Source organism: Falco punctatus (assembly GCF_963210335.1).
Source record: "Falco punctatus genome assembly, chromosome: 1".
Lineage (NCBI taxonomy): Eukaryota > Metazoa > Chordata > Aves > Falconiformes > Falconidae > Falco > Falco punctatus.
This window is the reverse complement of record NC_137580.1, coordinates 106,650,363-106,674,590: the sequence shown is the minus strand read 5'-3', so window position 1 is coordinate 106,674,590 and position 24,228 is coordinate 106,650,363. Positions and strand designations below refer to the sequence as shown.

Below are 24,228 nucleotides of genomic sequence, written 5' to 3'. Positions count from 1 at the left end.
AAAATAATTACTAACTATTAAGAAAAATAAAAACCAGTGTCATAGCTTGGAAAGAAAACATTTCAGGGGCATTTGATACTATATTCACATTAAATACCACAATTCACACAAATCTAACAAGTGACAGGCCCAAGAAGATTAGGTTTAACACACAAGTGTGCCTAATTTTGGTTCAGAACTGACATTATCTAGAATGCTGGCTTTGTCAAGATTGAGACTGCATAGAAACTGGTTTAAAGTAGTTCCAAAAACAGTAAGTGGTCCCTTTTGGAAAAAAAAAAACAGGGCTCAACTACAATACAGAAATCCTAAAAACAATGACTCCATCTGCAGCCAAAGAAATTAAGAGGTTTCAGATTCAAAATTCCTTTCTTTCCATTTTCGAAGTCTAAAACACATTATTCAGAGAGTGGCAGCAGAGGGGCAGAAGCAGGACATTGGAATTATTTCCAGTCTAAGCAAGAATTCAATAAAATTGAGCAGAAATGGTGTTTACCATTTCTAAGGGAATTATTTCGCAAGTCCAAATGGATTTCTAGAGGCAGGGGGGGAATCTTAAGTCTATGTCAGTTTGTTGTTCAGCATCGGCAGTATTCAAGCTGTTCTATTAAAAAAACAAAACACATTCTTATAGCCAAACTAAATGCCTATTATTCTCAAAAAGACATCAGAAAACAAGTTTTGTGTCTAGTTGTCTGAGAAAACCCTTATAGATACAGAAGGAAAACTTAAGAACAGAACTGTAACTCAAGAGTAAACTGTAATTCACAGAAGATTAAAGCACTCCTTTTCACCCGCTGTCAAGCCTGGTTTACAAAGAGTCACATTATATTTGGTCAGTTCCATTACACACAGATAATAGGTCTTTTTGTCTATAAGTTAGCCTGCAACTAAGTGTACTTGGGTTTGGTAGATTTTCAAAACATCAAAGTTGCAGAGTGCAAGGCTATCGATGTTTAAGCATTAAAAAAAAAAAAAAAAAAAAAAGGAACACTGGCAAAACCAGAACGAGTGCCTCTTTCTGGAAACAACCTTCTGCTGCACAGTATACGGAGGTACCCTCATCTTGCTCTTTCAGACCTTCTTTAACTTTTAAAGGCAGCTTACAAGGCTTATACAATTCTTCACCTCACTGTTGGAACTGCCAAGGAAAGGGACATCCTAGATGTATTTACCCAGCAGGAACAACACGGAGAGCAAGATTTGACAGGCCTATGAATGTCTGCCAAAAGGCAGCTTGCAACCATACCTAATTCTGTATATTTTTTTTTTTGTTAATAACTCTGTATGTCTTACTAATCATATATATGCATAACTGAGGTTTTGTTTGGTTGGTTTTTTTAAAATAAGGTAGCAGTACCTCTGGAGAAAAACAATACAGTTGGGAATCCACGTGCTAGAAGAAACACCCACTAAAGAGGGTATTAAATTTAAAGGACACCAAGAAAGCCTGCGCTGTTGGTCCCAACACAGATGAAATAAAAACGCCGATTTGTTTTAAATGTCTGAGAAAATGCCCACAAAGTCAAATGTCTTTATGCTTACGTTAACCAGCAAAGAGATGCATGGTCTTGAGCAGCCTGTCATTACAGCACACCTCCAGTTACAGGTTTGGCAGCAGTCATTATTCTTATGCATTAGTACAAATATACCTTGCACCCTTTACAATAGATTGTTTCTGCCTTTAAAAGCTCCAAGTCTTGAAATCATGATTGTCATGGACATCTCTATTTAACAGCAGAAGATACTTCCTCACAATTTAAAACAGGCATGAAACAGGAGTTAGTAGAACTCTCTTTTCCTCTAAATGTTACTGCAGAAAAATACCATCAACAAAACATAAACCAGAGCTAGATAACAACTTTCGGATGTGATTAGAAGAAGCCACATGTATTTAAACAGCCATGATGAAAACCATAGCTTTTTCCGTAGAGTTCTGTACACTTCAGTCTCTCAATCTCTCCAGGGCAAGGAACATAACTTCATGAAGAAGTTAAAAGAAACGACTAGAAAATATATTCCAAGCATGCAAATTCATTTAGTGGGAGGTACGTGCCAAAGAAAATCTAATGTAATATGTTACAGATGTGAGAGGAAACCACTTAGCCAATCATAACATAACAATAAGCCAGCTTCTACTGGGCATAAGTCAGTCTTGCAGTTACGAGCTGTTATCCACTTCTGTTATATTCTGTTAAACTGCTGACATACACTTTTATGCACTCACAATATTGATAAGGACATATCAGACACTCTTCTAACATGGAGTGATTCTGTAATTCATCATATAATGATTGGGCTACTGATTCAGACAGCTTAATTATCTGCATTTTCTGCATCATCTGCAGATGAAAACTCCTTTTAGTTACAGGATGTTATTTGCCTTTGTGTTCAGGATATAGAATTTGTTAAAACTTTAAGGGGGGGGAGGAAAGTAGTCAGTTATGTAACTATAAGGAAGGGACCCTTGCAATCATTACAATAAAATGAACAGACGAGCAACAGACTTATGAGAAAAACACAAGATAGCACAATTCTGCAGTCACTGAATAACTAAAGGTTGCCTCTTGAGGAGGTCACATGCAGAGATCTGCTGAACAGTGCAACACTATTCAGACTTCGTTCTCTGCTCTGTGCTCCTTAACCCAGACAAGACAGTGTGTCATAAAAGATAATATTGTCAGGCCTAACATAAAACAGATAAACAAAAAGTTAATGGCTTTGTTATTGAAAACATCAGAAACATCTGTTACACTCATGTTAGATTTGTACTCCACCAGTGCAGATACTGTCAGAGATGTCTTATTTCGTAACACCACACAGTACTTGGAGACAATGCAAGAAGAGATGAAGTTAACTTCACCCTGTTACTTCCTAAAACAAAAGCAGAACTAAGACAACACAGTACAAACACTGGTTGCATCTTACCATGGTTTTGCGGTGCTACAGGAGCACAGAAAACCAAGCTAACCATTTTGCTGTCCTAATCAGGTAACATTCAAGAGAAAACATTGTTTTCCTTGCATTACCTATAAGCACACAGAAATTCTTATTCAGGCACTGTACTTTAGCTGGTGAGAATCATCATTTTGTTTCCAGACTTGAAAAAGAAATAAAAAATTTAACCTGTATGTATGCAAGTCACCGACAGGGGGACAGAAAAGGAGAAAAGAAAGGAAAGAGAAACATCACCAGGACATAACTGCTTAGAAAGCTTAGGGGAAGCTAGTATTTCCCACCACCCTGGCCATTCCTTTCCAGTCTTCTCCGGTATTAGCCCTTGTTTTAGGCACCCTTGCACGGTTGGTTCTTACCTTCAAGACAAACAGCAGCAGCTTTGAAATTGCTGAGCAGTTATTTTCACTGTTAAACCTAACTTGTAGTGTTTTCCAAGAAGCGACAGACTTTGCTCAGAGCAGTTAGCACAGTGTAGTAGAAATGCAGTTCTACAAGCAGCATTTAAGCACGTTTTAGGGCAAAGACATCATGCAGTTTAAAGTTCAGAATATTTTTCAATAATCTTTTACAACTGGGCAATACAGACTTCTTGTCATAAAATACTGACCTGTCCACATTCAAAAGAGGCTTTCCTGCTATGAGTATGTTTTGCATCCTGACCAGCTTTCCTATTTTCATTCCACTTTATGCAATGAACTAGATGACGGTGTTGTTCCATCTTTAGATGCAGCCAGAATCTCCCAACAGTAATTTCAGTGGTATTGGGCTTCCACCCTGTTGTTGCAACTTCCACAATCAATTTAAGCCAGTATTACGTAACCCCCACAAAACTGAAAGACTCCCCCACTCAAAACCACACACAAAAAAATCCCAAAATAAAAGATCTGTCCTTCCCCCTTACTATTGCTTTCTGTTTACCAGATGCGGCGTAACTTCCTTCACCTAAAGTGCCAGCTCATGCAATTTTAAATGGACTAAGAAACTGTGGCAGTATTAGAGTAATTAAGTGTCAGAATTCAACATCATTTCAAGTTAGCCGCTTTAAGGGGTTACTATATCAACACAATACAGTTCAGCTTTAGAAGTCTAAACTTTACCTGTTTTCAATGAATAAAGTTCAGGTTCTGTGTTCAGTTTAAAGTTCTAAGACAACAAATATAACAGAACAGCTTCCAAACACAAAGTGAAGCAATAAAGTTACATGCAAGATTTATATGGAATTCTTATCGTGCTATGGACAGCTTCATTCCAGCAACTGGGTCTGTACCCAGTACAGACCTCTGTGAAAGACTATCCCAGGTGAAGAAATTTAAAAAGAGAGCCAGAACAAAAGTAGTGCTACAGGAATTTTCGAATTCACCAGCTAAGGGCATGCAATAAGACACATAACTTGCCAAGTGCCAGTTCCTAAAGGCTGGAAAAATCTAGATAAATATATTTTTTTATTTATATACATACACATAAAAAATATAAATAAATGCCTTTTCTCCAGGCTGCAGCAGCAAGAAATAAATTAGCATAGGTTCATGGAAGAGACGGGGAAACCCCCAGGGCAGCATATGCTTTCCCTGATGTGCAGAATTAACACATCACAGTTCCCACCCTCTCTCCACACCCCCTCTGTTTTCCCAAACACCTTTAAGTTTTTTGGGATCTGTCCCCCATCCCCAAATAAAACCAAAGCCGTGGGGAAAACAAAGCAAAGCATTCTTCAGAAGTGAGACGGCTCCCACTGATCACCAACCTGAATACTAGTTATTTCAAAACTAACTTGGTTTAAGGCCAAGCTCAGTGGTCAGCATTTTGGCAATTTACTGTGCAAGATGCACACCGGCCAGGAAGCCCGGCACTTCCAGAAAATGTGATGAGCCTGCTGCCCCAAGAATTAGGTAAACCTAAGCAGCGAACTGGTCTGGGAGCTGGGAAACCTTCAATCTGGAAACCGTAGGAAATCAGGACATCAGCATTTCCATAGTGACAGGAAAGACAGAAGACCCCACCGTCTGAGCAGGGATTTGCTGGGAACCAGCTGGGAGGAAACAAAGCAAAATGACTGGGGAGGAATTCAAGCCATCCCAATGCAAACTGGAACACTGACCCGAGCCATCGTTTTAAATGGCTCCTTGGGGTACACGACATTCTGAAAGCCACATGTTTCTCCATTTTCAAAAGGAATATTGTAAGTTTCAAAGATTAGCCACCTTTTACCCATTTGCTTTTTTAGATTTCAGTCTTAATTCAAGACACCTCTCTCATTCTCTATACAAACACTGTAAGCAAAATTAATTTTGTTCAAGGACAAGTGACTAGGAAAATATACATTGGGTACTACAATAACAAAATTAAAATGCTATCTTGGCCTGTAAGTAAAACTATTAAATTAAAATAGCAGTCAAAATATTAACAAGTGTTCCCTATGCTTGCAATATTTGGATCAGCTATTACAAGAGTAACCTCAGTTTTTCACAGCTGTTTTTAACATTAGTAAACAAGCTAATTATGCTTCAAAACAAACTTGTTAAAAAAAACCTCAATACACTTTAGCCTTTTGAATTAGGCTTTAATTTTTTCTTTAAAAGGTACGCTTGTGGCTTTATTACCTGAATTTCTCTCTTCCATTTTGAACTGAAATAGATTTCAAGAAGCCACCCAACCGTAAGCAACTGAAATCCATATGATTTCTACAACTCTAAGCTTGCCACACATTAATAATTTATTATTATCTATTAATATAATACATTTTTGCACTACAATACAAATTTGGATCCAGGTCACAGTTTTATAGTATGTACGGGTTGTTACATGAGGATTATTGTTTTCAAGGCTCCATGTAGTAGTATTGAACACTTTTTCTTTTCTTTATTTATTTAAAGGGGTTGAATTAAGTGCATAAAAGTTTGTTTGTGAGCCTTTTAAAACAGTAAGTACCAGGACACCTATAAAATGCTAACCGCTATCCCCACCAGAAAAGGTAGGTAATACTTTCCACGCTGAGCTAACAACTGTTAAAATAGTCAACCTGCCACCCTTTAATACACTGATCAGCTATTTCTTTAATAAAAACGTTTCCCAGGGAGGGCTTCTAAAAAGAAGCAATGCAGAAATGTTTAGAGACTTCACAAAAAAGTCATTTTTCCCCCCCAATTAGTATCTAGCCCATCAGCATACCAACCAAGTATTTTTTAATATCAGAAGGCTAGTGGAAGATGGTCCTTTTAAACTGTTTAATTCAGTTCTTCCAATGATCACTTTGCTGCAGCAGCAAAAGCCACTTTCTTTTAATAAAGTACACATTGTCAAAAGAACAGAAGTAAAGAGTTAATTATTCTTATTTCAAACAATGGTAATGAGCTTCTCAATTGATACCTCCAGGGATAAACAGCTGTATAGCCTAACTACTCAAATTCCAACAACATTAAATTCAGACTAAAATCCTTAAGTTTAGGTTAATCAGCACCAGACCTTCCTCCATCTTTTGTTTGTTCTACAAAGGACAGCAAAGAATTGGAAAGTCTGACATTTTGAACATCTTGGGCCATTTTCCATGGGTCACTTTCCCAGTTCTACTAAGTATCTGGGGTGTAATTTTGTGACAGAGCTTTTGCCAATCCTCAAGCTGAGCCTAATCAAGTTGGATGCTCAGGCGAGAAAGCTAGCTTTTTTCCACTACTAACTAGTTCCCCAACTATCTAGATGACTTAAAGAGGTTCAGCTACATACACCAAAGAACACAGCTCAAGCCTGAGACTGGAGTAAAGGAAGGTGAGCCAAACTGAAGATGCAGGAGCCAGACCTCCAGTGCTCAAGGTCCCACAGAATTCTTCCTTCCTCCCCGCACAGCGAAGAAAACATATTGCTAAGTATCAAAAGGCATTAGAAACAGACTTTAAAAAAAACCTAGCAAAACACAAAACTCTTCTGCTCTATAGTTTACATCCATCTGGACAATAATTAAAATGCACAGAAATGCCTTACCCTCCTTGTGTTTTCCACAACTTTTTGATCTGGCTTTCCATAATTTGGTGGATTGGCATATGGATCATAGCCCAGTTTTGCTAGCATGGGCGCAATCACAGGCATATCTTGCAGAACATCAGCAGGAATCTTCCCAACCCACTTTGACAGTGCTTCCACATTGACTGGCTTGATTACTTGGTCGGTAGATCTTTCAACCCTGTCGAGGGAGAAAGAAAGATTACATTTTGCATTCCAACCAATACTTGCTTCTTCACTAGCATTAAGGCCTTTAGCTTTGTTTGCTGAGGTTTTTTCCCCCCTTCCTCTTCTTTCCCACTGAAAATTTCATGTTTCTGCAGAGCTGATGGGAAGTGAAGTTTTACTATGCAAGGCTAAACCGAGAGTAACTAGCACAACATCCACGCATGCTTCCTGGTTTAGGCTTTCACACAGAATGTACCGAAGCAAGTTCTTTGCATAAAGACAGCAGTGAAAGCCAAAGAGCTGTTAAGTATAAAGTTAAAGCTGTTTCCGTGCTGGTATATTCCCACATTTGCTGTTTCATTGTCTTGGAAGTTGTATTCTAAACAAAAATCCATATGCCATTTATTCCCCCACCACTGTAACTAAACATTTTTTTAAATAAAAGAGAGCCCTATGGAAATGACAGAAAGCTATAAACTGCAATATTTTTCATAACCATTCCTTTACCGAGTGTTTGGTCATTACACAGTTCTTACGGCACTGCTGTATGGTTATGCACTTGCCTTTATGTACTGTATTTAGAAAATAGTTGATTCATTGCTTATTTAATCAATGGTCCTAAACTCATTGCACCCTAGTTTTGCTGTGTGTTTTTGTTGTTTTTGTTTTTTTTGTCAAGGGAAGAAAACTGGCATCACTTCGTTTTCCCACATTCCTTGCTTCTTTTAGAAGATGTACAATTTCTTTACTGTGTTTATTTCTGAAACAGGCCAGCGGGACTCAGAACAGGCCGAGTTATTTAAAACTCTGCAAGTTTTTACTCTGAGTAATTTAAAACTTTTTTTCTGAACTCAGAAGGAATGCACATGCATTTTGGACATCAAGGTTTATCTTTCCTTTAAGGCAGATTAAAAATCAGGTCTATACATATACAAGTTGCCTAAAGGAATATTTGCATCTGCATTGCAATACCATATGGTATGCCACTATATCAGCAGTTCCTGCTGGCTGGCTACATGCCTCAACCTTGATGCTAAATATACAGCTGTTGCATCCAGTTGCAGCTATCATCCTTCCCAGGCCTTATTTACAACATAGAAAATTCTGATCTCAAAAAGCTCTACAACCCAGAAAATAAAATTGGTATACTTGAAGTAACAGTACAAAGTATAGCACCAATACCTCGTCTACACAAGATAAAGAATGAGAACAGAAATCCAAATGAGTTCTCAGACAGCTCACTCTTCAGTTACATCGCAGGCAGAACATGAGAAAACATCTTTTGAGAAAAATAGAGGAAATGGAAATTTCCTGCAAAACTCCCAGTAGTCTGAGTCCAGAAACCCAAACTAAAGTCCAATTGCTCGAGAGTGACATCAATCAACTTAGAAGAGGAACAGGTTTGATTACAGTTATCTGATTAACCTCATGAATCCAAGAAGAGGCTGAAGAATTGTTGCACAACAAACATGAGATCAATAGCAAAAGGCATCCCCGTTCAGATGCACATTGTGCTGTGCAATGCAAGCCTTAAATTACCAACTATGCATGTCTGCCAGTCATCAACTCAATTTGATCTTAACACAAGTCGTTACCTTGTGTCATCGTAGCTAAAATTCTTCCAGGACAGAGGAAGGAAGTTAGTCATACAATGCCAGAAGGTCAGCGACTTCAGTATTTTAAACACAATCAACAAAGAACAAACCAGACAGGGAAATGGTCACCCATGGGGAAACTGTCTTGGCAAGCAGGGCCTTCGCAGATGGCTGCCAAAGGTGTTTAATGGAAGCTGATGAGTAAGCACCTGACAAACAAACCCGTAAGACAACGCCCAGAGTTTTCAGCCTTACTCTCTTCAACCATTTTCAGTATCTCAAACCAAAGGCAGGAACTCAGAATCGTATTTCGGGACCAGGGAACTGCAGCCCAGTTGCAGCCTTCCTGCAGGCTATTGGCCTGAGATCACAAGTCTGTATAGCAAGTTAAAAAGTCTGGGCATTACCTTTTTGATCCTTCCAATTAGAAGAGAAGCATCTGACTTCACCAAATTAAAAAGAAAACAGCTGTTAAGAGTTGAGTTTCAGAAGTTCAAAGTGGCAAGGTGGAGGACAAAGCACCGCAACAATTAGGTGTCTGTAGAACCATGCTGGCTGGGATCCCCCGGAAGAATGTATCACTAGATGTTTGAGAAGCATAAGGTCCTCTGCCTCTCAGCCACAGCCAGCCAAGCCGAGAATCCCTTCCCCAAAGCTGCAGATTGATTCCACCCTTTAAAGTAAGGGTGGTACTGTGAGAACCAGGTAATAGGCTTAGCCGATAGCTTATTGGAACCCCAAAGTAAGGGGTGCTATACATCAGTTAGGATCTAAATTCATTCACATGTAGATACCTCCTCCTGAAGTAAAAGCACATTTAAAACATCTATGTTTTACCCCACTGTCATTTTAGTCTTTGGTAACAATAAGCTCAACATGAAACATTTCCTGGTGATTAACAACTGGCGAGAGATAAGCAGGGAACCATATTTAGCTGCTCACAGGCACCAATTCAAACAAAAAATATACTATACCACATTTTGTCTTCCGTTTAAATCCTTTGCCATACTTTCGGTGAAGGCGGGAAGAAAAGTAAAATACAACTCATGGGAAAGATTCTTCAGACCCAAGAACATCTGAGGAATATGGAGGAAGACAGATTGGGGACAAGAGGGAAGAAACACTCAAAAAAGCAAATAGAGCAAAACAAGGAAATGTACCAAGTCTTGGCAAATTTGATTATGTATGCATATGGCAAACACTGCCTGGTCAGTGCTTCCAGGCTCCACTGCAAAACCACAGGAACCCTTTCAGCTTTGAAAGCAGCTGGTAGCACGGAACATAGGACCAACCCCAAATACTTCTACATCTGTACTAGAATCAAATTAAAGGTATGTATTAAAAATAGTATATTCTGAAGTAATTTTGCCTAGACAGCTATTTTCATAATAAGCCTATTAAAAATTGCTATAAAAGGGTTGGCATTTCTTTGCATCAGTGGTCACCACAGCTGTTTTCAGTTAGGAGGCAAATGCCAGAGCTATATTAACAATACTAGTTATAGCATGTAGTCCAGCCATAATACATTCCTTCAACAGCCACGTTGGCAATTACTTCAAACCACAGAAGGTTTCCCGCTACTACAAATGCTGCAGTGCATATCTTTAAAACCCTTGCACAGCGTTTCTCCTTGCAGCTGGATAAAAACCAAAACAAGGGGCGAAAATACTAAGTAAAATAGAACACCAGTGAGGCTAGAGCTGCATCAGCATCAGAAAAAAAACAGAGATTACTAAGCAAATGCAGGATAAGAGAGTAAGGCAACCAACAGTTGCCTCAAGTCAAGCAGCCAGGGGAACAGACAAAGTCAGAATCTTAAATACAGGCTGTCTAGTATCTAATATTTCCAATATTGCTATTAACAGACTATTGCATAAGAGTTTCTGAGTTTGCAATAAGAGAAAAACGCAGCCAGCTTGCCGCCTGAAGAATTCTGCAAGCCAGGTGACTAGCTCATCTCTGGAAGAGAAACAACCTGCATGCCTAATTCAATTCCATACACAGCTGGACATAAAACATCTTACACTGACCCAGAGTCTCATTCCACCTGATACAGATTTCATCTGACAGAGTTAACTTTGGTTTTGGAGGAGCAAAGAATATATTCTTAAACATTTACTTTTTGTTACCAGGTAATAATGTCATTATAAAGATCTTTTAACAATACTGCAGTCTCTTTCTCAAAATATTTTAAAGTATTTTAAGAGAACTCTTGTCAGATTTCTTTTCAAAAATCCTCCAACAATTAAAAAAAAAACTTCCTGGCATCTTATGTTGGACCTGACCTGAGTAGACATCATGCCTCTGAAGTGGATGCTGAGCCTGTCTGAAAGATCTGAAAGTCTTAACAGTGAGTGGAAGATGATTAAAAGGCAGTTTTCTCTGCTTATTTTCTTAAGCCTTTACACAGTATCACAGCCTTCGCAGATTGTATCAGTAGTTCATTCTCTAATTTCAGAGGTTTTCTACCATACCTAATAGCTTGCCAAAACTAGGGAACTGGTATTAGCTAGATCTTCGTACTGTCCCTACTATGCTACAGAGGCTAGGCCTATGTAGTGGTACCCTTTAAGCGAACATCAGATTTCAGTACAGATGATTTGGTACTTGCGATATCCTCCTTCTGCCAGTAAAAACTGTAATATAATTTGAGTGTTCTGATTTTAATAGACTGTTATGAAACAGCCTGAAGCACTTGGTACCAGGCACGTGGTAAATTAAAGCTGTGTGAGGAGACAAGAGTTGCAATAGACGGCAGTGTTTTGAATTTCCTTTGGTTATCTCTGAAGCGATCCTCAGCACCGTCCCTTTGGAAAGTCAGGTGGGAGAAACCTGCTAATCAGAATATGCAGCTCTGTTGCTCCAGATTCTGTTGTTTTACCTGAAAGATGACAGTATTCACACCGTGAAGAGCACTTTCCAGTAAGCCCAAAGAGAAATCTGAAGTCGTAAGAGAACAACATTGGTTAGAACCTGACCCGGAATGTAACTGCCATGCACACCCAAGGCCATAAAGAATTTTGCTGCAGCTGAGAACAAGCCAAATGCAACCTGACAGAAGAAAACCTGAAGTCTAACACAAGGTGCATTTTGTTCAGCTGTCAAAATTTGATAAGCTGTGGCAGACTAAAGTTCTTGGTAAACTATCTAGCAAGCAGCTTTTCAAGGAGTAATTTTTCTGGGCAGTTACCCCCTGCTCTGGGCAAGGACCCCCGTCCACAGCACTGTGTTGCACACGAGAGAGCAGCGGGGAGCCGGGGATGCCAAAAGCAGGAGGTTTTAACTGGCACAAGGAAATCAGATTGGGGAATCTCAAATGCCCCTACACAATTTCAATTAGTATCATATAAATATACAAAACAGACATCTAAAGAGAATGTCATATTCACTTTTTTCTGCAGCCCTCAGGAGACTGACTCACTGAAATCATTATCAAATTACAAAGGTCTCTTGCAACTGAAAAACAAATCTCACCACCTATTTCAAGGGTATATGATTAGATAAAAACCATCACAGACATAACACTAATGACCCATTCTTTTTCCACTATTGCCAGAGTCTTCTGAAATAATAACTTACTTTCACATACCATCTCATGAGAGATAATAAGAGCATAAAGAATCCCATGGACAGGTTGAATTGAGGGTCACAAGAACACTTTCATACTTGTCTTAAATTTGAAAGTTTGATTCAAAAATAAACATGAAGCCACCTTTTACTTTCAACAACCCATTTTCTTAATTTTTAGAGACATGAACAAGTATTTTCAACTTGTCACATCCCATTCCACCAGATTTAGCAAGCAGCATTACTTGAAACTGTATGAATTCAGTATGGCTACCGAGTTTTATAGTACAGAGGTCCATTAATTTTTTTAAATGCTCATCTGTAAGCTGTAAAGTAGTAATATTTTACTAGAAATGGCATTACACACAGTTATTTTCACAGGACAGTTAACAGACCTTAGCAACCACCTATTTATATCAGTAAAAGTAAGTTTACTCCCCCCTCAGCTGCCACTGTGAAGCAGTAACATGATACAGGTAACTGAAGAGAAGTTCACAGGCAGATACAGCTTGTAGACATGCAACAGGACACTCACTGCTTCAAGTTAACGTTATCAGAGGGCTTCAATCGGCTAACGAGAAATACATACAGCAAAAAAACCCAGTTTGAGATGCCTTCTTGATAGCTCTGCAAACACCACGGTAGTGGCTGTGCTTCTTCAGTGGGAATGGTGATGTGAAGCCTCCAGATTGTAAATATAACCATTATCTGAGTTTTAAGTTATCTTTGTAGCTGCTGATTAATAATTCTAGGGTTTGCTTTAAATTGTATCCCCCTACAATACATTAGAAAATCCACGCAGTCACTCCTGAAAGTATTAAATAAACAAATTTTCCCAATTTTTATTTCTCAAAATCGTAGTTTTAAAAAACAATCACTCTGTATTCAACAGTTTGACATGTCTTTCCCACGCTGCTTGCTGTTCAAGATGCCTCTGTTACTCAAAAACACTTGGCTAGTGATGAATATTCAAAGAACAGAAGCCAAGAATTTAACTAGGCATGCCCTGCTGCTGAAATAGAGCTCTTTAATCAGTATTTTAGAAACTTAAACAAGACAATCTGGTAGATATATCTGCCATAGCAAAAACAGGAAGAGACACTCAAACATTCAAACCTTTCCCCCAGCTCAGCGTAAAGACTAGCCAGCTTCTGTATTTCAGTTTTTCAGCTGTAAATAGTGGCAGAGAAACCAGAGTAGTTTAACTGGAAATCTTATTTTTTTTTCTTTTCACAATACCTATCTAGGTTTTCTAAGCAGACCTGGATTTTGGTTTTCTGAAAGCAGCTAAATCAGGTGCACAGACAGAATACCAAGAGATTTGCTTACAAGGTTAATTTTATTCAACAAGTTTGTCCTTTTAGCAGCACTAACAGAAAAGCACGCCAATTCTGCTTTCTATTTTGTTGGACCAGTTTCTCATGTTTCCTGGAAAAGTATGTTCTTGGCAAATAAAACCTGAAGGCTGCTCTTGCATTGACAACAATACTTAAGTTCCTGAAATCAAACAGCTGATCTTGCTAGGATGACTACACCAGTCTAGATAAAACAGTCCACCTTTATTTTGGTGCACAGAGAAAAACAAAGCTATATTACAAGTAAGGCTCATACCACACAGCCAAATTCAGGTTCGACCAACCATTAATTAAGAGTTTGGTAGTAGGACAAGTGTTTAGTGGGAGCAATGTGAGATTGCAACTTAATAATTAACAATGATCCTTATATTCCAGGTAACATGCATCATAAATCAGCTTCCCAAGACAACATTAGCTACAAAACTGAAACCAAGTTATGACTAGTCTGTCATATGCAAAATGTACTATTTTACCTCTCAAAACAATGCAAGGTAAAGAAGGAACGCTCATACTCACTTTGACAGAGAAACACCCCCTGCTTTTCCAATCATTTCTTCATGGTGCAGCACTGCCTGGTTCCATGGGATGCGAAGAAACTTTAAGAGAGTTCTCATCCACCTTTCAGGATGCAATACGAGTTGTTCATAATGTACCAGCATACACCTTTCAAAACCAACCTCCATACACTGGTTATACATAGTTTCTATAGCACGATTCCACTTGGTCAAGCAGTCCCTGTAGCTGTTAAGGTCAAATCCAGCTATCGTGACTTTTCTAGATATCATGGAATGCACAGAAGCACGACCATCCCGTACCATTAGAAGAAATTTGGCATTGGGGAAGATTCTAGCAAGATAAGTTAAGGATTTTAAAGCAAAAGGATCTTTGTTACACAAATATGGAGCAGGCTCCCCATGTTTCACAATGATTTCCAATAAAAACGCTTGCATGGCTGAGTCCAGAACCTCATCTGTGACTCCAGCTTCATCCAGTCGGATCTTCTCTTTGCTTGATCTAGCCCACATCTGCTTAACTGCCAGAATTCGTGGGATTACCCTTGTCTCTTCTCCGCATCGAATATCCGGATGGGCATCAAGCATGGCACGCATTAAGGTAGTGCCACTTCGAGGTACTCCTCCAATAAATATTAAAGGCATGTCTTTGTTGTAAGCAAAGGTTTTGCTTGCATTCACATTGGAAGCAGTTCTTACTGTGCTTCGCACACTTTCCATCCTCACAGGCTGGCTACGTTCTTCGATTCGATGATGACACTCCATAGCGTGCTGGCCCAAATAAAACACCGTCACCGAGCTGATCACCAGACATGCCAAGAGCAAGTTCTGTTTGAGTTTTCCAACCATTTTGATAAAGATTGTCCCTTCAAAATAAAGAGACCTTCTACTTCATATCATCTTCTAGTTCACATGTCATGGGAATCCTAATCCAAAATAAATTAAGGTCTGGTGAGGGGGGGGAAGAAAAAAAAAAAATTTAGAACTTTATTAAGAACTACTACAATAAACCAACAACAGAAATACCTGACAGCGCTTGATAAAACTACTAACGCCCGGTGTTACATGAAGACTAGTAAATGCAAAGCCCAAACGTGATCATCCCCTAATAAAAAGCCTTTTTGTTTACACACAGAAGCAACACAAAACATAACTAGATTCACTGCTACAATTACTATTCACATACAAGTTATCTGGTACGTTTTAAATACATCTGAAGGAATTCTACCACTGGATAGCTACTGTCAAACTTTACAGTAAGGCAAAGACATCATTTATATGGGACTCTACACATTAAAAAAGTAATTATTAAGAAACCACTCTTCTTTACATGAGGTTTTACAGCAAAAAACACTCAAAAGAACAGCCTCCCTGAGCCAGAGTCACCTAGATAAAACAAACGAACAGGACATGCCACACAAATCACACTAGAAGTCACAGAAGAATTTTAAGCGCCAGAATAACTCTCGCTTGCTGAATAGACAGTAGCAGCATCCTGCTCATCGTCACATTTTCACATAACTACATTATCTCCTGTTTTGCTTGAAATGCTCCATTTCCTTCACAGCATACAGGACTACAGTGAGAGATGTTTCACAGCTATATATGAACACTGATAGTATTCAATTTTTGATCAAGGCCTTTAAGCAATGAAGAAAAATAGTTTGCAGCAAGTACGGGAAACTTCAATTTTTACTTCAAGGGAAGCTTTGATTAAAAAGTGTACAGTCATAAAAGCTACAAACACAATCCAGGATTAAAGCTGACTAAGATCAAAACTCAGATCAGTCTTCATTTAAATAATAACAATAACAAAAGAAGAACCAACTCATGCCGACTTAAAAATTTTCATCCATTCCAGTACCCAGACAATACAAAGCAGGATATGCAAAAGAAAACTAATTATTTCATCCTGACTTTCTCCTTTACTGTTTTCTTTACTTAAAATTTGGCGCTTGGAGATATCTCGCTCAAAAAAAAAACAACCAACAAACCCCAAAACACCCACCCAAACTCAACATAACCATAATCATTATTCCATTGATTAAAAAACACACACACCCCCCATCTTATGCAGCATTTTGAACTCCAGAGAAATGTTAGTGAAATACTGAAAAATTGAATAAATTAAGAAAGAAAAATAGATCCTGTTCTCAAACAGCACCCCAGGGGAAAGAGGGGAAAAAATAAAGCCTTGCATAATTTTAAGCCATGTAACAAAGCACTGCCAGAATAAGGTACACACTATGTTCTACCTTCAAATAGGAAGGTTTGGATTCTTTTTAAAGCAGTGCTGGTAAGCTTGCTCTTTCTTTTAGTCTCTTCTGCTTCATCTAGGTAACTTTTTTGCTGGTATGACAGCAAGTCTTCTCCTTCAAAGATAAAATGTAGCACTTCACAGTTAAGAATTGGAGTATATGGTTACTACACAGAAAGGTTTATGGCAAGAACCCACTAGCAAATAAAAAAAACAACTGACAGTTAAGAGTAAGGCAACTATGTTTTATATAGCATCATGGCAGCCCACATTAGTGAATTTTACAGTTATAATAATTTCATGTTTATAACATGGAATAGAAAAATATGCTATGAAAAAATAACTTAGGTCATAGTGTAATTTTCCCTCTGGTTCTGCAATATCACATTTAAATAAATCACCCCATTTTAAACCCTTAGACCTATTACAAAAAAAGGAAGAGAGTCAAATCAAGGATGACCACTCACCTACTTTGTGAGGTATCAATAACATGGCTTTCATTCTGCTTTCTAATCTACAATTCAAGCAGCGATGATTATTCTGTGACAGAACAATTTTTCAATATAACTGTTATGTGAAGTAAAGTGAATTGTATCACACCAAAAGCCACCACTTTTCTCCTGTAAGTTTTTTTTTTTCCAAAGAGGTATGGTACTTATGGTACTATTTTCTACAATCATAGTGTAACTCAGTTTCTGAAAACAAATTAGGCATGTATTAGCTGTGCAAGCCCTTAATTCTAACAGATTATTACTGAATATTTTATATGCCCCTTCTTTTTAATTCTAAAAGTTATTTTTCCAAGCTGCAATGACAGGAGATTAAGTCTGAAACCCCAAGATACACAAAATAAAAACAGGGGGTTTCATGAATATTTTTTCATTTAGGATTCTTAGAAATTGCATTATTTAACAATAATTTTCACTTTTACAGATGAGAAAAACAAAGACTATATTAGATGATTTCTGGAGAGGCATATGAATCTGAACAAAACTTTTAGATAGAAACAAAAGACTTAAGAATCTGTCTGCTGAATTCCAATCTAGACAAGGAAGACTAAGAATATGTCAAGTCTTGCAGTGAATACCAGTGGGTTACAGCCAACACTGGCATAGATAACCCTGCTACCCGAGTTACTTGATCTGGTCATGCCAGCCTGTACACTGTATCTTTATTTTTTCTGTTCGTAACACTTTTTACATACAGACAGTTGTTTTACCTGTATTCTGTACTTCAACAGCTTTGGATATTTCAGATGAGGTAGGCTGAAAAGTGACTCTTCCTCTCAAAATTCAAACGAAATTAGTACTCTAATTGAAATTTTAAATAAGAGCTTGCTTTTCAGGGCTGAAATAACTCGCTGAACAGTACGAATCACAGATGCTTTTAATTGCAAGGAGCTCCAAGCACTGTGGTACCGCCAACACTTTAAATGACCGGCTTCCTCAAAGCTTTTCCATCTCTGTCAGCAAGGCACGACACATCTCTGAAGGAAGAACATGCTTATGCCTACCCTCTGCCCTCTCTCCAGAACATTATTCACTTCACCTTGTCCTCCACGCAAATCCAGTCATGAACTCAGAAGTTCTCAAGCCACCACCTGAGCAAGACTCTCCAGCCCCATCCCTCAGCAGCCCGCCGGCCTTTGCAAACTGGTCAGACGTCGCAGGCAGGCTGCCCCGCAGATTGTGCCGCAACTCTTCCCTTTTTTGTGAACTGTATCACGCCAAAAGGCAAGAAGGGCCTTCTTGCGCTTTGCGGTCCCCCTTTCAAGAGCCCGTGCAACCAGCCAGCAGCAGGCAGGCAGAGGACTGAATTTCCATGTACACCACAGCAGTGCGGGGGCAGAAGAAGGGAGGAAGGGAATTCCTAACACAGGCATCTGTCCCAGCAGTTGTTTTCTCTTGCAGTGCATCCAAGAGAGCCAGTCGCTGAGCTGTGAGAGACTGTCTAGCCCCTTCACACTAGTAAAGCTTATTCCAATCAACAGTTGTCACAATACTACACTCGAAGTTCAGCTTTTAGCCTTTGTTACCAAAATTAAACTGGAATTGTAACTTAAGAATTAATTCACTTTTTATATGAAACAGCCAAGAAGCCATCTCACACTCCTGGCCAGACTCTCTTATAATTAAGTCATCCTCTGTAACAAGTTTCATTCTACTTAAATACCTCTCTCCTTGCTGAAAAGCTGGATTTAACTGTACCTTAAGTATCTGGACATTAAAAGAAACAAAGTCTCAGAAATTTATGCAGAGGTCATCTGAACAGTGCTCAAAAACAAAGAATGAAAAAAAAAATCATGCAGTCAATACCTTCATTGCACCAAAAATCAGAAAGTCTCTCTCCTGAATAGATTCGGTATGCAGACCTAACTTTCAATGAGGGAAGGGGAAACTCCTCTGCTTAGAACCAGCAAATAGTACATAGAATATCTTTAAATGCTTTAGATACAGAAAAGATTTAGTTAAAAGTCAGTACTCATCTGAGAGAGGAATTAACACAACAGAAACAGTGCTTTGCCAACCTGAAAATACTTACACTTCACACAATTCCTGACATTATTCAATTCTGAGTAAATTCCATAAAACTCATTTGCTGGGCATGGGGAACAAACCCTCCACAAGGACCTTCATCTTTCAAACTAAAATCTACTCCCTGAAGTCACTAATGTTCCTCAAATATAAAAGCCAGGTAGATGATCATTAGAGAAAAACAGGCCGAGCACATCAATTGTTTTACTCTGATCATTTCTGTTAGCCTATCACTTTGAAAAATGAAACAAGTCAACACCCAGCACCAGCTCTCAGAACCAAGCAGAAAAACAAGCAGTATCAGAGGAAAGCCTGTTGACTGAAGGCTGAAATCCTTAATTCACAGGCTGGGTAAAGCAGAATGGTGACTCACTCTCAGCACAATTCCAGCTGTGAATGCAAATAAGCATTGCAGTCTGGAGTTGGTTTCCTGAACTGCTTTAAGCACTGACCACTCCTACAAAAACAAAACCCCATCCAGGTGATAAAATACCCCACACCAATCAACCACAAATGCATTCATTTGTTGTCATAACTTCTTTTGGTAAGTCTAAAGATGCCAAAGCCTGTAAGACCATGAAAAGCTAGTGTTAAGCTCTCCTACGACCTTCTCTACTAGCTGGTTTGGGGTTTTTTGCCTGGAAGCAATGCCTGGAGCATGCAGCTGCCATAAACTGTGGCAAGACCAGGGCTTTGTATGTCAGGACACCAACAGAGGAGCAGTCTGAAGCAGCACCTCTCTGCAAACTGTTCTATTCTACAAGCCAGCAAACCCCCTCCTGTGCCTGAAGCTGCGTATCACAAGAATAGTTTGGGTTGGAAGGGACCTTAAAGATCATCTAGTTCCAACCGCCCACCACAGGCAGGGACACCTGCCACCAGAGCAGGTTGCTCAAAGCCCTGTCCAAGCTGGCCTTGAACAATTCCAGAGATGCGGCATCCACAGCTTTGGGTGACCTGTGCCAGTGTCTCACCACCCTCATAGTGAAGAATTTCTTCTTAATATCTAATCTACATCTGCCCTTTCAGCTGAAAGCCATTCCCCCTCGTCCTGTCATATAAAGCTCTTTGGGACAAGTATGACATATGGAAGTTACTGCCCTCCTAGTAGCTTGCACATAAACCCCACCTTCTCCCTCCTCTACGTGAGTAAGCGCTCTGGATCACATCTGTCAACCTGAAGCATTATTACAAGTCATTAACGTTCTGCTGTTAACAGTAACTAAATTGATAGCATTTAAAATTCACAACAGGGGAATCGGCAATCCCTCCTCAGCATTTAAACAGAGCATTGAGAAACTGGTGTTTTTACCCACTGTGACCTGAGAAGAGTGCCGCTCCACCTAAAAGCAGAGATATCTTTTAATAAAAATACCCCAAAATAAAAAAACTGCACCCAAAACGAATACAGCCCCCCCGCACACACAACACAGTCATAAGCTGAAGTTGGAGATGGCTACAATGGTAGAAAAGGCCTTTAGCAGCAATAGTTTCAAACGACAGACCAAAATGAATTCCTAGAAGAATTTAAGTGTAACTCAAACAAAAAATTGTTAGGATCTACAAGTTTCTCTCAAGAAAGTATAGCTAAGCAGAAGTGCATGTAACTGAACCTTATTCCCAGAAAAGTCAGGTCTATGAGTCAGCCACAAGATGATGTTAGCAAAGCAAAAATGAGTGCTTTGTTTCCATCTCCTGCACACACTAATTCTCTCTCCCGCCTTCCCTCCTGCTACATGCAGCAGGTCAAGACCTTTTTCCTCAAGTTCATCCAAAAAATGTTGAAGATTTTTAGCATAGCCAAGAGGCGAGTCATTCATTTGTATTTGATGTTAGAACAGTCCGGGTTTTGTTGTTTAAAGCACTCCCTGCCAGGGGAAAAAAAGATGATCCACTACCACCCAGTAATAAGGAATCCTCATAAGCTCTAGAGCTCAGACTTTCACTTTGGAGGCTGGAGAGAGAGATGACCACCTCCCTGCTCATGTTCAACCAGGCAGCTTTTTCCAAGGCTAAACTGACAGGACAGCAATACTGGCATTATTCATCTCAAAAAAAAAAAAAAAAAAAAAAAAATCAAAACCAAACCCCAACCCACATAGATATAAAGCATTTTTCAATGACTAGCTTATCCTCTGCTTCCACCTCTTGAACTTCTGGCTCAGATTCCAATAACTAGATCTCTTTCTAGGAAGAGCAAGCACAGTAGTACAGCTTAGACTTTTGTGGAGTATATCTTGTTCCTGCACCTGCCCAAGTGTTCATCACAGTGTTTGACCTCAGTGCTTCGAGAACTTTGCCAGGAGGAAAGATCACACTCAGCTCTGTGTCAGCAGGCCGTCAGGCTTCATTGGCATCCTTTTCCAAACGCTGTGCCCTCCCACCTGTGCTGGAGAGCAGGAGCAAGACAGAGGTAAGGGGAAGAATGCTAGAGTTCATACTATTAGAAAGCCATCTTTCCCCTCACACTTTTTACAGTTTACCCTCATTTTTTCCTACCATGTTCCTATGATTTTCTTCTCCTGCTTAGGAGGTCTACTCAATCCCCTAGTTTCTGGGGCTATGACCACACACACACAGAGCTTTATGCAGTAAACTCCAAAGTACAGACTCCAGAAACAGAAGATTCTCACAGTTCAGAGATGCTTTTAGGTGCACAACCACAGTCCGACTATGACACCTAAAGCTTGTGGTATAAATCTGCAGAGGAAATCCATTTTACAGTGCCAAGGTAGCCAAGTTGAATGGAAAAAAATCCTGAACTGTTGTTACCCACTGTCACCCTCTTCTCTGCTCTTGACTGTAAAGGGGAAAATGAAAACGCTGCTATGACTTAAAGAAGCAAATGTCAACTGCATTAGAATCTTCTTTGCCTCTTCCTGCACCTTCACTTTTCCTCAGTAAAAAATAAATACTGGAAAGGCAACACATACTGAAAATTCTCAAGGATCACCCTCACGACAATATACATTTAGAAAACTGGAGACTATGTATTTCTTAGAGGAAGTTCTATATTAGGCTTATCAAGTAGTCCCAGTAAGATGCCCTTACACGCAATGTTACTCTTTCAGTTTCCTAAATGAAAGCCAAAAGGAAGGAATTCCATAAAACCTTCCCTTCAACAAACTGGTTTGTTTCTGGTCGTTTGTGTTTGCTCACCACAAAGAAGATTGCATAGGAAAGCTAACAGTTACATGATAATGGTATGGCTACAACACCAAGAGCACAACTGAAATATTCACTGTATACCACTTCAAGCAGCTATCCAAACCGTTGTAGGCTCATTTAGAAGATTGTTCCAAAAATAATTTAAGTATTAGGGAAGCATTTTTATGCCTTCAAAGCAGTGTTTGCACAATCACCTTAATGACCAGATATCATGTACCAGTCACGTAACAGAATCTACGAGAGGAATGTCAAAGTACAACACAGGCAAGCAAACCCCAAGCAAAATACACAGCAAAGCTAGAAATAAAAATCAAGATGCCTTGAGTACCAAATCCTCCTTTAGCTTTTTAAGTTGTCATGGCTCTCAAGCCCTGCAGCTGTTTTCTCTAGATTTCTCCCCCCATTAGTTGCACAGTAAAAAAGGATGACAAATAGAACATGTAATTTTTATTCGCCTTCACTAAGAAATAAGCAGTAAGTCACCTGATGGAAAGCACCTGGGATGTAAGACAGCCAACTAGACCTAGTAAAGCCTGTCTTCATGCACAGCAGCCTGACAAATAGATTGATGGGGCAAAGTTGGACAAAATCAGTATAAGGAAACGCAGATGTGAGAACAACACTCCCTTACAGTTCGCACTGCAGGGACTACAGGAATGCTGTTCACACATTTGCATTCCCTTGAACCTACACTCTGCTGTTGTTTTGTTTGGGTTTTAATCCAAAGCGCTAAAAAATTGTAAAGGCCAAATTAACCTTCACGGCCACAGGCCACTGCTGAATCCAAGGTTGCCATATGGGGGAAGACCGCATACAACTATGTAATAATTCCACAATTTCTAGTGCAATCACATTACAATGAGTAGAAAAAAAAAAAAGATGTGCTCATATTTATGCATTTCCCTTATATAATCAACAGGAGTAAAAGATGAAGCATGCTGTACCCTTTTACCAGCTAAACGTTCCCCCCCCCCAATAAACCAACCACCCAGCTTTCTTCATAATCCTCCACTAGACAGATATATAGATACGCACATGAAAATACATACGTGGGTGTGTAAAGAGAAACTCAGAAGTATTCATCTTTCCTCTGGATTTAACACAGGCTTTCTTAACAAGCAAGAGAAAAAACGTACCAGATCCGAAACTGCAAATAAGGTTAGCTCTCCAAAATCAGTATATTCATAAGAACTCTAAAATGAGTTTAAAGCACAGCTAATTAAAATGTTCTGCTTCAAATGAAAGCAAAGAACTCTACACACTCTTCTTTGCCTATGTATAAAATAAGTACAGCAAATGATCTGGATTTGCATATTGGCCAAAAACAAGAGTTACCAACACGCGCCCGGTTACACAAGAATACACAGCATTTGTTAAGCACTACGGTAACGGCTGGAGAACAATTCCACAGTGGAATTTTATTGGCAATGCACATAGACTTCTAGCTCTTTATGTTCCAAAAAAAAAAAAAAAAAAAAAGGGGGGGGGGGGGGGGGAACGTCAGTAGTACATTAATAGCACACGAGCTACCGTTCTGTGCATTTTTATGTGCGCCGTGCCTTCCGAGCGGGATTTCAGCACAGGAAAGAAAGGTGCTTTCCACCAGGTGAATTGCAGCTTATTTCTTAGTGAAGGCGAATAAAAATTACACATTCTATTTATCATCCTTTTTTACTGTGCAACTAATGGGAGGAGAAATCTAGAGAAATCCGTTACCCAGCGAGGCGCTTCCAAGCCTCAAGCTGCTTAACCGCACCGCCCGAAGGGCCCAGCGCCGCGCAGACCCGCACCGCCCCGCAGGCACACGCAAATGGCTCCTGCCAGCAACACGGGCAGCGACCCCGCCGCCGGCTGCGAGGCGGTGGTTAACGGCTGTAAACCCACGGTGAGACCGCTTACACGCAGGGCGGCTGTCCCACGCCACGGAGGTGTCCGTGTCCCCCGTGCCCGCGGGCACCCGCCGTCACGGGAACAAAGGCGCCGCCGCCGGGCGCCCCGCGGGCCGGTGACACGCCCGGGCGGGAACCTGCCCTTGCACCGACACGGCCCCGGCCCCAGGCGGCCCGCCCCCCCCCGCGATGCCCGCACGGCCGCGTCCCGCCACGGTCCCCCCGAGGCCGG

The 24,228-nt window shown here is 39.9% G+C and overlaps 1 protein-coding gene across 4 annotated transcripts in view; it reads right to left on the bottom strand.

The window, feature by feature from the left end:
- TPST1 (tyrosylprotein sulfotransferase 1) overlaps positions 1-24,228 on the bottom strand; it is a 53,020-nt gene that overhangs the window by 7,523 nt on the left and 21,269 nt on the right. For 3 of the 4 annotated variants that reach the window (XM_080374117.1, XM_080374115.1, XM_080374118.1), the window contains 2 exons: positions 14,153-15,096; positions 6,934-7,132 (listed from right to left, as the gene is read on the bottom strand). In XM_080374117.1, coding sequence (XP_080230243.1) covers positions 6,934-7,132; positions 14,153-14,997 — 1,044 coding nt within the window. In that variant the 5' untranslated portion in view covers positions 14,998-15,096. Of the gene's footprint in view, positions 1-6,933; positions 7,133-14,152; positions 15,097-16,403; positions 23,568-24,228 lie in introns of those variants that run through there. The other variant, XM_080374116.1, reaches the window with a different exon arrangement.